Raw genomic sequence first — 17,012 nt, 5'->3', positions numbered from 1 at the left:
CCTGCGCGTCCGGAGCCTGTGCTCCGCAACGGGAGAGGCCACAACAGTGAGAGGCCCGCGTACCGCAAAAAAAAAAAAAAAAAAAAAAAATCCCATTTTTTAACCCCTGCCTCAGGCACCCATGATATCCAATTTAAACCCGCACAAATGGCTGGTCCCCCCACAGTGCATCCTGGAGCCCCCATCCCGGGACCCCGAGACCTCATTCCACAATGAGACATTCGCTCCCGCTGAGGGCCTTGCCGGGACAGCAACCTCCCGACCCAGAGGAAGACAGCAGGAGTGGGCAAGGTCGGCCCCACCAAGCCCAGGACCCAGTGGAGAGACAGGTGCCCGGAGCCTCCTCTCCCAGCTCCGGAAGTACGAAATGCACGTACAGCCAAAAGGGCTCCTGGAAACCATTCCTCAACGTTTCCTAATCAAAAAGACGAGCGGACTGTATTAACTGCCAGGTTCTTCACTACAGTTCTCTCCTCTCTCTAGACCAGTTCCCCCCAGGGGACACCTGGCGGTGACAGGAGCCAGTTTAGGTGTCCCCCTGGGTGAGAGGTGCTCCTGGCTTCGAGGGGGGAGAGACCAGGGATGCTGGGGGCACAGGACAGCCCCCAGCAGGGAGTGATCTAGCCTGAAACGCTATAGGGCCACAGCCAGGGAACCCTGGTCTACACACACAGAAAACCGTTCTCCAAAAACTAAAGATGTGGTGTTCTTAATCCAAGAAGAAATCGTACCACAAATCACATTTTATTAGTTGTCCAACGCCACCTTCCATTCATGTCCTGGGTTTTAATTAAATTTTATGAACTACCAGTACAAATCAATACAAAGCTTTTTTTTTTTTTTTAACACACCAACAGCTTGAATGTTCCTGAAGCTTTTAAACAATGAGTTGACTGCGGGCAAACAGAAGGCAAGGACCCAGAGAGATAATTAGCTCATGCATCTGGTGCTGGCTAATAATTTTCACATGAATGTAGAAACCACTCAATGTTAACTGCGTTTATTTTGTTTTTAAATAGTTGGAAACTATAATAAAAGGCAATTTTCAGAAGCATCTTGGTTGACTGGGTAGAACAGCTTAATTTAAAAAATAATTAGTTACTGCCCCTTGGCTGGGGTGGGTGAACACACAGCACAGTCCTCCGTCCCGCTGGATGCCGGCAGATGGAGCGACCTTTCACAAAAGACATTTTCCTGCGTTTCTTCTCGTGGAAGCCAGAAGCCAGGAACAGCACCCTGCTTGGAAAAGAGAATGTTTGGTTCACACAGTCAGCTTTGGTTTATTTAAACAGGTAAGAAAGTGGTCCCCAGTTTCCCTGAGGAGAAAATGTGTTTTCTGACTTCTATCACCAGTCTGAATGTTTCCTTTTCTGTTAAGGTAAAAAGTACATTTTCCTTTCCCTCCAGTGTTCAGTTGCTCCTCTCTGGAAATACTCTTCAGATAAAGTATCCCTGTGTCTCGTTCGGTCAGCAGCCCCAGGCCACGCCTTCCCCACGGTGACCGTCTGCCGTCCAGCGCCCACAGGGCACTGCCAAGTCCTCGGATGTGGGTAACAATCCCATGCTCTGAACTGAAAGTTCTCATAATGCAGCTAAAAGTATCTTCTCAAAAAAATGTAAAAATGTAGCTACTTATGCTCTCTTAGTAAGGCTTGCGAACTGGTAATTAAATAAGCAGAATATAACTCATAAGCCAAAAAAGTGTATTTTAAATAAAATTAACAGATTGTTAAAACTACAACCAAAAATATGGATGAGCAGGTTATTTTTGGTTAATCTTGGGCAGAGATGATATAATAGCTATGGGTTCTTTTTCGTTTTTAGTCCATTTGGTTTTGCTTGATATATTCACAAAGATCACGATGAGCGTATCTTTGAATTTCACACGGTCTCTCCTCACCGGCCTCCTGACATTTCAGCATCCCAGACACTACAGCCCCGCTGATAATCACTCAGATGGGGAGGGATGTGCTGGCCTTCCATTCTAATGAACTTTTTACAAAACTGGTCTTTGTTCATGAATATTTCAGTAAGCATAGAAAACAAACAGCTCTTGCTTTGCTGTAAACACACCATTAGGCTCACAATCTCACGATCAGGCCGCCTTTGTCAGACACCGGACGGGTGCGTTTGGGCTGTTTTTGCAAGCCAGGTTGAGGGGTTTCAGCTCCTGTTGCAGAAGCTAAACAGGCAGAGGGAAACAGGAGGCTCTCCCCTCGCCTGCTTTACTCATCAAATTCTTTTCATCAGTCAAATTCTTTTCTTGCTCTTCAGGGCAATCTTTTCCTTGTTGCAGCCATTCATTTGGTAACTGCAAAAGGAAAAAAAATAAACCGTCTCCCCACATGGGCCGCTGGGAGCTCACGTTTTCTGGCTCCTTGTCTCCTGTTTCTGTTTGCGGAGGTGGGCCTCTATCTCGTGCCTGAAAACCAGCATCCCCAGCTGCCCGTGGGACGCCTCGTTCATGGCCTTGGACTGCATGCACATCTTGTACTGCTCGGGCGTCAGCTCGTCTACGCAGCGCTTCTCATGCCAGAGGTGGAAGAGGCCCCGCACGGGCGTCCGCACCACGATGAGGTTGCTGTGCAGGTACTTGCGGTAAAGGTGCACGTCCTCGCCACCCCAGCCTTTGATGTCCAGGTCGAACCCACCTGTGGGAGAGAACACACTGCTGAACACGCTGCCGGGGGCCCCCTGATCCGCGCCAGCACAGGACGCTGCGTGGAGAGTAGGAGCATCTCGGGGCGGTCTCCCCGCCCGGCCAAGTGACGAGTGTCCACCGGGGTCAGAGAGCTCAGACACCCCAGACACAGACGGCCTTGCTGGCAGCGGCTCCAGCTCCGAGACAGCGTGACTGCACACAGCATCCCAGCCTCGCCTGCTCCCAGGAGGCCCCAGAAGCGTGGCGGGCCGCAATTATAACAGCTCTGGGGTCAGCGATACCCCAGCCTTAGACCAAGGGCTGCCGCAGCGTCCCAACGTCCCAACCAAAACCTCTGAACGAAACCTCGTGGGATGCTTTGAACGTGGCCTCTTCCTGCAGACCAGGGCCCTGCGGTGTGAAGAATTCACATCCCACTGAAGCACTGTTCCTCCTATCGACTAAAGGGGGTCCCCGAAGCTGTGTGTCCTCCACAGGCTGGTGAAAGGAGTCATTTTAAAGGGACTGGCCTCACAGTTCTGAAGTTTGACTCACAGAATCTCGTTTCACGTTCTAGTGACTCCTTCACACAGTGAGGAAGGGTCACCTTTGAAAACTGAGACGGCCTCACATATTCTCTTCACTTCAAGCCACGGCGTCCCAGACAGAACCAAGAAGCACTGGCCTTGCTGTCGTCACCGCTCCTTTCTCACTGAGGAGATTTCTTGGACCTTTTGTGGAGAAGTGACTCAGTGTCTTTGTCACGCAGCCCCTGATTCCCTGCAGTCCCCAGGCCACGCTGCTCCGATGCAGACCTCCACTGGAGGGGGAAGTGGGGAAGCCAGCCTGCACCCCTGGCGGTAAACACGGGTGCCGTGTGGCCCCCGGACGTGGGACAGGAAGATCCTGAGTCACGGCCTGAATTCGAGTCTTGGTTATCATACCGGCGGCCACTTTCCCTCTCTTAAGTTTAGTTTCTTTACCCTGAAATGCAGCAGGTGCCATAACCAGATGAGGCAGTAGGGTAAGGGGCAGTGCTTGGTTGGCTGTGATGGATTTCTCATCACCGGTATCATTACTACTTATTAAATAAAAGGTGTACAAGAGAGACACCTGCAAATATGCACAGGATGGCAAAGAGCGAGGGGGTCCAGATGGGACCCAGAGGCTCTGAGCACGAGCCCCCTTCCCGCCTGCCACCCCCATGGTTGTCAGTGACAGCTACGCTCTATCATTAGGAAAATCCAGTGTGTTATAACTCCAAAACTGATAAACGTACATCATCTCAAAATCACCTTTGCTTGTACACAGAGTGAGGAAACAAGTTTCTCAACATGGAAATTTCCTTCAGAACAATTTAAAAATACGTCACTTTTGGAAATTAGATTTGCACATGATCATTTAGGACGACTTCTTAAAGAAATCAAGGAGCACCCGTGGTGAGTTGCTGGGAACCTGAGCAAACCCACCACTCAGAGACCCATGTCCCCCACGTCCTGCTGCTTCTAACAGGACTTGACTTCAAGACGTTTGGGTTTTTTTAATCTTTCTAACTTGGTGGTCTCTTCGAGGGTCCTGTAGTCCCTGAGGTCCACCGCACTTCTGAGCAAAAGAAACTGGCCTCCTCAGACCGGCTCACTGACCTTACAGAGAGAAGCCCTAAGCCTTAGGCAGGAGGGGACGGGGCCAGGAGAGAGCAAGACAGGGGGCTGAGGGGCCCCAGGGGGACGCAGGGGTGGGAATCTCCACGTGAGGGCGGGCCTCTAGCTCCACCCCGCTCAGGGTCCACCCGAGCCTCTGGGCCCAAGGTCAAGGCTTGGGCCTGTTCACTCATCCCCGGTCATGTACAATCCACAGATCTATTCCCTCCAGAGGCACCTGAGTAGGTGCTGCCATGGGGAGGGGGGGCGTGTGCTATTTCCCGGGAACAGGAGACCCTCGGTGCTGAGCCTGACTACGCCCCCCGACGGCTGTGAGGTCCATCTGCCTCTGAGAGGTTCGGTCCCTCATCTGCAACCAGAAGGCCTTTCCTCTCTGTGTTCTGGGAGCCGTGTGCGTGTGCGTGTGTGTGTTTGAGTGCGCTTGTGCATGTACATGTGTGTGCGTGTGCACGCGTCCATGCATCTGTGTACATGTATGTGTGCCTGCGTGCGTGTTGACAGTGACTGCGCACTCCGGACTTGAAGTGACATCTGGAATTTTCACAGGTTCAGCAGAGAGAAACCGGAATCCTCCTGCTGTGTGATTTTCCCCAGTCCTCCGTGCTGCCCTTCTTTCTGGTGGATCCCCTCTCCGTGGAGAACGTTCTGTGCGGAGGACACAGGAGCCCGGCCCGGCTGGAGGGAGGCCCTGGACAACTTGCTTCGAAGCCGCCTTTATGCAACAGCCTGACTTTGCCCTCATTTCTGTCCTCCCCCAGGGACTCTGAGAGATGCTGAAGGAGAAGACAGGGTCCCCACTGCCCGAGCGCCCTCAGCCCAGCACCCACATCCGTGGCCGGAGAGCGTCCTCCTTAGGGACCAGGGCCCCGGGCTCACCTATGTTGATGAAGTCGGACCGGTACTGGCACGTCATCCCGAACCCGAAGTCTCTCCAGAACCCAGTTTCCTTCTTTATGACCTGCAGGGAGGGCACCATCACTTGAGGGAGGAGGACAGAGTGAACATGGATGGGGGTGTCACACATGGGGGGCGCGTCGCTGACACACAGCCACCCCCTGGTTGGGGACGTGGACAACAGTCAGGACACAGCAAGCTACCCGTCCCCAAGGGGCTCTGTGATTTTGGGCACCTGTGGCCGGAATGTTTCCAGGGCAGAGGCTTGAACACACACACACACACACTCTCACAGTGCAGTGGGGTCCGGGGTGGGGAGCCAGTTTGGGGCGGCGCCATGGAAAAGCCACCTACACATCTGGCCTGACACCTGCACGGGCGAGAAGGAGGCCTGGGGCCCACAGGCCAGGTGGGCGGCCAGCAAAGGGCTCAGGAAGCTGAGAGAAGGAGAGAGAACCACCTAGAATTCAGGCGCCCTGGCCCCGGGCACGAACTGGACTCCCTCAGAGACTGAAAAGAAAACCCGAGGCTGCGCTGCTGGCCCTGGACAAGGGCACCGAGAGGCCAGGTCCTGAGGACACGCTCTGTCCATTCATCCGCGGTCCGTTTTAACATCAATTGCTCCCCACGCACGTGCGGGGCCTCCAGGCAGGGACCGGCTATGAAAAGCCGGGCCTGGCCCTGCCCCGTGTCTCACTCTGCAAATACATTTCTAATGTATTTGCTGGAGCAGCAAGACTAATTTTAAAATGGTTTTTGTCGTTTACGTAGTTTTGGCTGCACTAATCCTGGGAGTGGGTTTGCGACCCTAATGGCTGTTTTTCCGGATTTGTCCTGGTCGCTCGCGTAGGTGTTAGGAGGAAATGAGGTCCCGCAGCAGGGCCCCCGCGCTGCCTGTTGCCCGCTAACTGGAGAGAGCTCATCCCGCCCGGGGGGGGGGCTCTGGTCGGCATGTCTGCCTCAGGCAGGCCCCTCAGTCCCTCTGTTTCTGTTCCTTTAATGAGGAGATTCAGCCAAGTCGCCCCAAGGACTCTCCCAGCCTGACACCCAAATACTCACCCCTCTGCTGCCCTCCACCTTCCCGAGGGCTCACTCCACCTGTACCACAGGCTAAACTACACTTGACAAATGGCCTGCAGAAGCGGCGATGGACTTAACATTTCCTGTACTCTGCAACCTATGAAACCATCTTATTTCACCACAACCTACACATGGATGTCACTTACACTATGGTTAGCACAAATCAAGACCAAGGAGAAGAAGGGCCGGGAGAGGCCTGTCTCTCCCCCTCGACTCCAGAACAAAGGCCTGCTGTACGCTAGCTCCCCAGCCACAAGTGTCATTAGTATCAACTGGAAAGATTTCACAGGGCAGGAAAGTCAGGAAAATTTTCCACTGAGTCATTTTTAAAAAATGGTTTCTGTTCCATCCCAGTCATGGCAGGTACACTGTCTCTGCCACAGCTAATGGCTCACTGTCCTTTCTGGTGGCCGGGACACAGACATGGCCTGGGTAAAAATGCAGTCAAAGAGGGCTCCCCTGGTGGCGCAGTGGTTAAAGAGTCTGCCTGGCCAATGCAGGGGACACAGGTTCGAGCCCTGGTCCGGGAAGATCCCACATGCCTCAGAGCAACTAAGCCCGTGAGCCACAGCTACTGAGCCTATGCTCTAGAGCCTGCGAGCCACAACTACTGAGCCCACATGCCACAACTACTGAAGCCTTCGCGTCTAGAGCCCGTGCTCCTCAACAAGAGAAGCCACCACGATAAGAAGCCCCCGCACCACAACAAAGAGTAGCCCCCACTCGCTGCAACTAGAGAAAGCCCGTGCGCAGCAAAGCCAAAAATAAATAAATAAAATAAATTTATATATATAAAAAATGCAAAGAGCCGTGCAGCATTCGAACTTCAAATATTTGGCAGTGGTCTACCTGGCATTTAAGAGAGGAAGCTCCACACAGGGAAAACAATGGGCCAGCGCTTAGGGAGAAGCCCTAGAGGGACTGCAGAGGTAGCCTCCCAGGACCCATCCACACAGGGAAAACAACGGGCCAGCGCTTAGGGAGAAGCCCTAGAGGGACTGCAGAGGCAGCCTCCCAGGACCCATCCACACAGGGAAAACAACGGGCCAGCGCTTAGGGAGAAGCCCTAGAGGGACTGCAGAGGTAGCCTCCCAGGACCCATCCACACAGGGAAAACAACGGGCCAGCGCTTAGGGAGAAGCCCTAGAGGGACTGCAGAGGTAGCCTCCCAGGACCCATCCACACAGGGAAAACAACGGGCCAGCGCTTAGGGAGAAGCCCTAGAGGGACTGCAGAGGCAGCCTCCCAGGACCCATCCACACAGGGAAAACAACGGGCCAGCGCTTAGGGAGAAGCCCTAGAGGGACTGCAGAGGTAGCCTCCCAGGACCCATCCACACAGGGAAAACAACGGGCCAGCGCTTAGGGAGAAGCCCTAGAGGGACTGCAGAGGTGGCCTCCCAGGACCCATCCACACAGGGAAAACAACGGGCCAGCGCTTAGGGAGAAGCCCTAGAGGGACTGCAGAGGCAGCCTCCCAGGACCCATCCACACAGGGAAAACAACGGGCCAGCGCTTAGGGAGAAGCCCTGGAGGGACTGCAGAGGTAGCCTCCCAGGACCCTTGAGCGGACACAGTGCCCGGCAAGGTATGACCCTCACCTGGGGACAGTGTGACAGAGGCAAACTGACTTGTGAGCAGGGAATGAGCTACACAAACACTTACTAACGGGGGCTTTAAAGCTCGCAGGCCATGAAAAGCCAGTATCTGAACAGTGCGTCGAAGTGCAGCCCTTGGTGGGAAGAGATCCAGTGGTGCCCTCGGCATGTACCGTGTGGGCAAGACGGGCGCGCGTGCCAAGTCCACACCCCTCAGGTGGGCTGGGCGCTAACTGAAGCAGCGCCCTCGACAGCCCATGAGGCCTCTAGCATGCGGCAGGCCACAGCACAGCCCCTTTCCGAGCCCTCGGTGGGTTAACTGCACCCTCCCCCAGGCAATCAGAATAAAATCCACAGGAACATCCGGCCTGCAGAGGCCCCACGTGACCTGCCCCTGCCTGCCCTGTCCATCCCCTGTCCCCTCGAATGTGCCAGCTCACAGGTCTCCAAGGCTGGACACCCGCAGTCTGCCCGGCTGGGGTCACCCTTTCCTGCTCACCACTGGGCTCTGCTCAGAGCAGTCACCCTGACCCCCCGCCAGTGTCACGTCACATCAGCTGGTTTATTTTCTCTGTAACGTGAGGGCTCTCTGAAACCCTCCTGTCGAGGGGCTGTTTCCGCCTGCTGTCCTCACCCACCACCGCTGGTGAACGTAAGCTCAGGGCCTTGGTCTCGTTCAGGCTGGATGGGCAGGTCCAATCCAGCACCCAGCAGGCACTCAGTCACTCCTTCTCCAAGGAACAAGTGAGGAACAACCGGCCAGTGGAAACGGAGACGGCTGGGGTAGGGAATTCTCAGCAGTGAGGGGCTCAGCCCAGGCCTCGGAGTCCACTGAGGAAGCTCTCAGAACCTTGGGCTCTGGACCCACAGGCAGAAACGCTTTCCCCTTCCTGGGTTCTAAGCAGACGGCTCGACTTCTTAGAACCTCTGCCCCAAGCTCCTACACGGAGCTACACATGCGCGTGACGTCTACTACCGTGAAGGAGATGGAGATGATACTCTAAGAGGACCATCCCCCTGCCCTGGATCTCACTCCTCTGCTTCCAGGGCTGTGTCCTCAAGACCATGCCCCCTTCCGACCCCCAGCACCCTCTGCACCCGGATCCCAGCAGGCTCTGCCCGGCACGACACACCACAACCGGACAACCGGACAGTGGTCACGTCCGCCCTCCCTCGGGGAGCCCCCAGACACGCGCTCTGAGGGAGGTCATGTGACGGGAGTGATAACTTCCTATCAGGACCAAAACATAAAGCACAAATCAGTGCCTCTCCCCACAGATGTGGGAAGGCTCCTCCCTGAGGCCCCACAGGTTCAGCCACACCTGTGGGGCTCCACGTGGCTGACTTGGCAAATGCCAGGGAAGCAATCTGGGCTGGAAAATAAAATCAGTTACAAATTCTCAGGCAGAGTATTTCCTCTAAACCGGAGAGAGTCTCCCAGGAACCGAGGCTGCGTTTGGCCCGCCTCACGTCACCGGAAACCCCATGGGCCCCGGGTTTACAGGCCTTGTGCCTGATGTGAGGCTCTGCCGTTGTTGCCTTGAAGTCTTAGTAAATCCTGAGTACTGGGCCTGTGAATTCACCGTGCACTGGGCTGTGCAGTCACGCAGTGAGCGGCAGACAGCCTGGGCTGCAGGGGTCCCGAGGCCGGGCTGCCGCCCCCCATACACCCTGCGTGGGCTGGGCCCTGAGGCTCAGGGGTCACATGCACAGGATCCCAGGGGCTGCGTGTGGTGTGCACGGGCCTCAGGCTGGGAGGCAGCATGACCTGCCCACGATCACTCAGCCAGTCGAGGCCGAGCCCAGACCAGCACCAGGCTGGCCATGACGGTGTCCATTTCTTGACAAATAAGGTGTTTCTCAAGCCACGGCTTTCAAACAATTGGTCTAAGAATGGACTCAATTGCCACCTCCTCCAGGATTTGTACTAACCCACACTTTTCTACAAGTCTCCTTTCATCGGCATCTGCATGAAAAAGTGAAGTGTTGGGACTTCCCCGGTGGCACAGTGGTTCAGGATCCGTTTGCCAATGCAGGGGACACGGGTTCGAGCCCTGGTCTGGGAAGATCCCACATACTGCAGAGCAACTGAGCCCATGTGCCACAACTACTGAGCCTGCGCTCTAGAGCCCACAAGCCACAACTACTGAGCCCGTGAGCCACAACTACTGAGCCTACAAGCCACAACTACTGAAGCTCGCACACCTAGAGCCTGTGCTCTGCAACAAGAGAAGCCACAGCAATGAGAAGACTGCGCACGGCAACAAAGTGCAGCCCCCGCTCGCTGCAGCTAGAGAAAGCCCACACGCAGCAACAAAAACCCAACACAGCCAAAAATAAATTAAAAAAAAAAATGAAGTGTCTTCTGAAGGGCATCCTGCTGGACCAGGACTCTGCCCAGGGAGCCTGCAACCCAAAGCCAGACCCTCTGCCCCCTGGAAGCACGCGGATGTGGAGAACGTGCCCCTGCCCCCAGCTGTCGCAGTCTGGCCCCATCACTTGAGTTCCCGACCTGCCACCCAGCGCTGAGGGCGTCTGAGCAAGTGACACATGCCTCTGAGCTTCAACGTTCTCACCCGTGACATGAGCGTAGCACTCCTTTTCACCTTACTGACTGTTACACGACAACGTGGGCAGAGTGCCGGCTGCCCAAAGGCCACGGACGTGGCATCTGTTAATGTGACTTCTGTTCTCAGCGAATGTCTGCTTCCTGAACAAACAGAAACAGACTAAAAGGACGGACCAGGCCCAGTCAGCACTTTTTAGAAATTTAAACTGAAATGCAGGTCAGTGGTGTAGTACTCTTTGGACTAAAGGAGAGAGAAGGGTGTAACGAGAGAGAGGTGAGGACAGGATCCGCAGACCAGGCGTACGTTGACCAGTCGTCAGACAGTGCCGGGCAGGACCACGTGGCAGAGCGAGCGGCCAGGCACTGTGGGCATCAGTGCCGGAGAGGAGATGGCCCTCGGGGGAGGGCAGCTCAGGAGACACGGGGCAGGGGTGCTCCGGCTGGCATCAAGCCCAGGTGCTGGGGTCGGGTTTACAGACATTTGCCCGGTGATCAGTACGAGAGTCAGATTGTGGAGGGCAGTTCATCCCCCAAAGAATCAGGATTCAGGGCTGTGCTGGCACGGCCTGGACCAGCCCACCACCTGGGCAAGGAAGTCTCTTCCCAGCCCTGTCCAGAGACGTCATGGGGGAGCCTGCACCAGGCCCTGTGGGAGGACTGACTCCCTGAAGATAGACAGCCGGCGCTGGGAGCCAGCTCCTTCCCGCTTCGGAGAGTGGGCTTTAAACACTTCTGAGCACACCACTGACTTTATGCCTTCAAAGGTTTTTTTTTTAGTGGAATTAATCTGTGTTTTGGAAACGCATCTCTGGCCGAGGGTGAAGGAGAGACTGGAGTGTGAGGGAGAGATGGATCTAGATGACTCCTGCAGTGGCCTCAGCAGGAACTGACAAGGCTCAAACCAAGAGAGGGGATGTCTAAAGTTAGCGGTTACATAAATGAGGGTTATTCCTTTCTCGGAAGGCTGTTTCTACATTAAAGCATCAGCAAGTTTCACCTCAGGTTTAAAACTCTACAAATTAAATATTAGTATGAAACCCCATGATTTCACTTACTACTGATTACTAATGGTCTGTACTCAAATGTAAAGAAAGAAGTAACCTGAACACACAAAAAAATCCCTGTAAATTTGGTTTCTCGCCTCTATCTGCAGGCAAACGTTATCAACTGTCAGTGGCAACAGCCAGAAGCAATAAGTGGTACACTGACTACCAAGGTTGTATTTACAGGGCTGCTGGCCAAGGCTCCCATTTGCACATGGCAGTCATCTGTCACAGCCGCATTCTGGACCTGGGCTTTCCTGTCACCTTGATACTGATGTACTCCAGTGCAGGCTCTCAAGAATTTATTAATATACATGTGTCGTATCTTTCAAGACTGAGCCAAAAGGAACCCCTGGCAGGAAGCCTCTCCTAATTTACCCACCTCCAATCACTACCTGTTATTTTATACCTTCTCTGCACCCACATGTTTTCTCTCCACCATATTAACTTCAGGAGTTTGAGGCTCTCCTCTGGTCATTTCCCTTTCTATTTCCGCTCTCACCTAGAACTTAAGCAACTCTGTCTCTGCCACACTAGATAAGGGAATTCTGGTCTTGGCCTGAGCTCTAGCTGGTTGTGTGAACCTGGGCGAGTCTAGGAGAAAGAAGTGAGTGAGTGAAATGACCTGGGGCATCACTGCCACGCATAGGAAACTGCTCCAGTCCCTGACTGCCCCACGCACACCTCAACTAGCTCTCTATGGGCAGCAAGTGCTCCAGAAATGGCTCATCCAGTAAGAACATAACGGATGCTTTTCTTTTTTGACAGAGACCCCTTTGTCTCAGAGACAATTGCTCTTTCTAGGATAAATAGCCATAAATACTGACTCCTAAAATACCAGACCCGTGTGCTCTGTGGAAGGTCTCAGCTGTATTCGGAGGTGACTGGTAAAGGCTGCAGGATAACTCAGAGGCCTCGGAGCTGTGGACACAGCAATCTGAGTTCTGTTTCTGACTTGACCACTAATTCTGAGGACCTGAGAAGCTGGCTGGACCATGCCAGACCTTGAGCTTCCCTGCAGGAATGGCAATAAAAGCATAAAACTTTTAAACTGTGAAATGAAATGAATTCCTTGAAAGCAAATAAGGTCTTGATTTGAAGTTGAAACATTAATCCTATTCAATGTCAAATGTAAAGCAGTACTTTATTTAAAATCAAAGGAACTTTTATTCTGATTGGTTGAAAGAAAATAAATCCTGCATCCCATTCCCCGCCTCAATCCCTATTAGAAGCTTAGAACTCTATGGAAAGGAAACATGAAGTTTTTCTGTCTCAACAGGAGTGATATCACCTCTAAGTAGTGAAAAACTCTTACTGTGTTTATGTATAAAGCACATGCGTACACACAGTATGTACAGATACACAACGAATGTGCAGTATTACAATTTCGCTGGGGGAAGAGAGAACGGTGTTATTACTGTGCTGTGTGTCTCACGCCGCAAGTGAAGCCACGCTAAGACATGGTGAGAAATGAACCTGGTGCAGCCTAGAGGAACCCAGGCTGGAAAAGATCATTACATCAGCTGCCAGAGGTTAACTGGAAGGGGACCCAGGATGGGGTGGGAGGGAACAGGTTTTCCTACTTCTGGAAGTCTCAACACAGAATCAGTCTTCCCAAAGAATTCCACAGAACACATTTTCAATGAAAATCAGTTTACTTTCCCACTGCAGGGAAGCATGGAAGACTGAGTCCCATCACCTCCTCATGGTCAGACAGCGGCTTCCTTTCTCCACCCTGAGAGGTAAAGAAACACGGCTTCGCCACCTCAACAGGAGAGACAGCCGCTTGAGGCAATTCCTACTGCCGCCCCCCAGGCTCAGCCTGAGCTGGCAACAGCTTCAGATAAGCCCTGCTGGCGTCTCTACAGAAGATCACAGCCCAGCTTGGCGATGACAACAGTGGGACATTTTGCCTCGGAGGGGCACACCTTCCAGCAGCACAGGGACCTTCTGCTGGCTTCACCCTGTCCCCCTATTGCCTGTACTCTCTGCGGAATGGACCAGCGAAGACATCTCAGCTTACAGAGAGCCTGGGTGCTGTGTGGGTCCCCTACCCATCACCTGTGCGGCTGGGATCTTAGCACAGAAGTCCCTCCCATATTCCTGTGAAAGCCACCTTGCTGGTGACACTTCTGATGCTAATATGGAATGGTGACGGAGAGCAGGGATCTAGCCCCTGCCCCACTGTGTGCCTGGTGGGGGGGGGGCACCTCTTCCTGACTTCCGTTTTCCACCTGTCAGATGGGAACCTAAATCTCACCTTTCTTACCTCATAGGATTGTAATAATAAAGGGGAAATGTGCTGCAACCATAATGCAATAATACTGGTTTCCAAAACCGTAGAAGAAAACTATGAAATTACCTTTCTGTAAGGTACTGTTCCTATTTATTTTCCACTTTTAAATACTGCAAGCCTTTTAATCAACGAGGCGCTGGGAACAAAGGCCAGAACACCTGTCACACTTACAAATTACTCTGGGAAGCAATCCACAGGTTTCCACTCACCTCCACTCATGGTCAGGTGCCCCTGGTGACGAAAGACATGAAACAGAGCCCCACCAAGGCCCCTCGGGGGAGCACTCACCAGCTGCTTTTCTAAGGGAGGGATCGAGTCATGATGGCCGTATATTATGCCAGGATTGTACTGACTGAAAAGGACCGGATAAAATACCTTCTTCCCTGCAAACCAGAAAACAAACATATGCGCTAAGCGACAGATAAAGCTGTTAGGTTTGTTCATTTATATGCGACCGTCAGAAACAGCCTAGGGATCTGCGTCCACTGTCCCTTTTGCCTCCACTGGTCTCTGACACAGACCTTAGCAGTACTGCGGCAGGTAGACCAGATGGACACACACGGATTCCCGACTTCCCAGCACAAGGCTAATGTTCTAAGCTCTGACGGCCAGTGGACCTGGCACTGGGCACAACTAGTGGGCGTGGGTGTGAAAGAGGGCCCCAGTGCCCCCGTCCTGCCAGACCTTAACCCTTTAACTGCTGGCTCGTGGGGCAGTCAGCCAGGGTGACCTCAGGCAGCAGGAAAAGACTTTGGGAGCCCCGGGTAGCTGCTCTTTACCAATTTTCACAGAAGAATTTCAGTATCTGAACAACGGACATGGCCATTCCGGTGGTTATCAGCTGAGTATCGGCCTTGCCGCCGAGTCAAAGCTATGAGGACAATTTTCATACTGTGGGTTCTTTCTGTCTGGAGCCCCCCCTGCCCTGGTAAACGCCCATGGCCACTCCTTCCCTTCGGTTTCCGTGGTGTCTCCCAGGCCCAATCCTCCCCACCACACCTGCTCCCTGGTCATCCCCTAAAGCTGCCCTCCTAGGGGAGAATGGAAAAGGGCTGTACACACGAACTTAGGACCAAGAGTCCCAGAGCTATGGTGGCTGACAGGCCCCCAGCACGACACCAAAGGAGGATCAAAGCAGACGGCATCCTTGTCTTTGTCCGCGGGGTAAATAAGGCAGATCCAGGAGCGGGTCGGCGGGGCGAGCTAAGAGGTGCTCGGGAGCGGAGCCCCACCTGGCTGCGTGTTCAGCCTGCAGGTGTTGAGGAGCTCGGAGGTGAAGTAGATGTCCACGTCGCAGAAGAAGAGCAGCACGTTGCGCCCCGTCCAGGAGCGGGCGCCCACGTCCAGCCCCTTTCCCCGGGAGAACTCCCCATTCAGCTGGATGAAGGTGAAGTTCCTGAAGTTGGCGGCTCTGAAAGGTGAGACCACACACAGTCACTCAGGTGCCCGGGCTTGCTGCCGGTGGAATCCCCTGGAAAACACACAACCGAGGCCCACGACATCTCACCACGTGTCTTCTGTGACCCGAGGGCACTGGGATTAAGGGTACCAAGGACACTTGAGAAGTCTTAGCACCAATTTATTTTTTCTTTTTCTAGCAGTTTCCCCATATTGAAAACTACTGTCACGGCTAACGTGTGCTCCTCATGCGGGGGAGAACGTGAGCCAGTGAAGACCAGGTGACAGAACCCGGGACAATCCCAATGCCTCTGGAGCCAATGAAACCAGTGGCCAAGGAAATAAAGCCGCACTGCAATGGCCCCACTGAGCGGCTTCTCATCGGGGTTCCCTCCAGGAACCCGGCAGCGTGGTCCGGGTGCATGTCTATCCCTAGACACGCTTACACCTGGATCCCTTCCCCACCCGAAGGTAAAACAGCCGAGCACAGTAAGGAAATGACACTTGGATTCAGGAGATGAGGACGTTTGGGACCTGGCTCCCCTGTGGATTAACACTGTGATCTAGGCAAGCCCATTAATCTCCTGGAGGCTCAGCTGCCTCGTCTGCAAAACAGAAATAACGACACCTTCCTTAACTGCTCTCAGGGTGATCAGCGTGGTAAGTGACGCTAAGAGTATAACGCGCACCAGGGGAGCATCCTCCAGTCTGTTACCAGCACAGGCCTGAGGTAATGGAGTCCAGGTGCTTCTTCACCTGGCTGCTCTCTCCCAGAACCTTCTGAGATGCGGCACGTCTTGAGCAAAAATTCCAGGAATTCATCTAGTACCTAGTGGGACAGGGACTGTCTTCTCCCAGAGACCCACTCTGGGTCCTACTGGACTCCCAATTCCACTTGCACAGGCCTGGCATCTGGCCAGCCCCTCTCCCGTGACACACCCTTCCTGTCCTGATGGTTTCCTCGCCCCCAGCTCAGAGCCCGCCCCCCACCCAGCCTATCCCATCCCCCGATTCTCTCTTATCCTGATGCCTCAAAAGAGGTTCAAAACCCATCTCCATTGTTTAAAGTCTGTAACTATCTCGGGTAAAGGTCACCACAAATACAGTCATAAACTTTTCAACTGTATCTGGTAGTTTAATCGGTGGAACTAGTTCTGCTACCCCTTCCTTGACTTGTCACCTCCTTTCAGACCTGGCAGTGAGCTTGGGTTTTTTATCCTGGGAATCTGGGTCCAAGCTTGTCTGAGTCTGAGGCCAAACATGCTTTTCAGATTAAGGCAGAAGGCCTGGTGCCTGGAGGAGACCTGGCGTGTAAGCCAGGAGCCCAGGTTCAGGGCCTGGAGCTGCCCAGCCCCACTGGGTACCCAGTGGATGCTGGTGACTAACCGTGTCCACAGATGAATGACTGCAATCCAGCACTGCCTCTCATTATTTGGGGCAGTCACTCCACTTCTCTGCCCTCAGTTTCCTTGCTGCAAAGCCTCATGGTACAGACCTCAGGCCCTTTACATGCTAAGGTTCTACTGTTGGATGATTCAGCCCAGCACTGCTCTACCCGGTTCTACTCTTTCAGAACTCCGTTTTGACTCTTCTCTCTGGGTAGGCAGGTCCCAGTTCCTATTTTCTGTGAGTCGCCTGGGGGTTATGCCCCAGCATTCCCTAGCAGGGACAGCGCTGCCCCCTTGTCCGCAAAGAAGACATCCAGGTGGAGTGAGACCCTCGCAGCATCTCTGCATCCCCTGGAGGTTTCTACAGCCCACTTCCCCCTGCCCTACTTGATCAGTTCTCAGGAAAGTTCTACCCTTGGGAGATGCCTGGGTTTTCACCTGTTCA

General features: G+C 53.7%; 1 protein-coding gene across 1 annotated transcript in view; it reads right to left on the bottom strand.

The window, feature by feature from the left end:
- Nucleotides 1-737: 737 nt before the first annotated feature.
- Nucleotides 738-17,012, bottom strand: part of CSGALNACT1 (chondroitin sulfate N-acetylgalactosaminyltransferase 1) — an 84,832-nt gene continuing 68,557 nt past the window's right edge. The window contains exons 4-7 of the mRNA XM_082680316.1: nucleotides 15,014-15,192; nucleotides 14,070-14,164; nucleotides 5,179-5,260; nucleotides 738-2,651 (exon numbers count right to left, since the gene is read on the bottom strand). Of these exons, the coding sequence (XP_082536442.1) occupies nucleotides 2,362-2,651; nucleotides 5,179-5,260; nucleotides 14,070-14,164; nucleotides 15,014-15,192 (646 nt within the window). The 3' untranslated portion in view covers nucleotides 738-2,361. The remainder of the gene's footprint in view (nucleotides 2,652-5,178; nucleotides 5,261-14,069; nucleotides 14,165-15,013; nucleotides 15,193-17,012) is intronic.

Source organism: Grampus griseus, assembly GCF_964374135.1.
Source record: "Grampus griseus genome assembly, chromosome: 21".
NCBI classification, from domain to species: Eukaryota; Metazoa; Chordata; class Mammalia; order Artiodactyla; family Delphinidae; genus Grampus; species Grampus griseus.
Note: the sequence above shows the minus strand (reverse complement) of the source record. Positions and strands in the feature narration are given on the sequence as shown.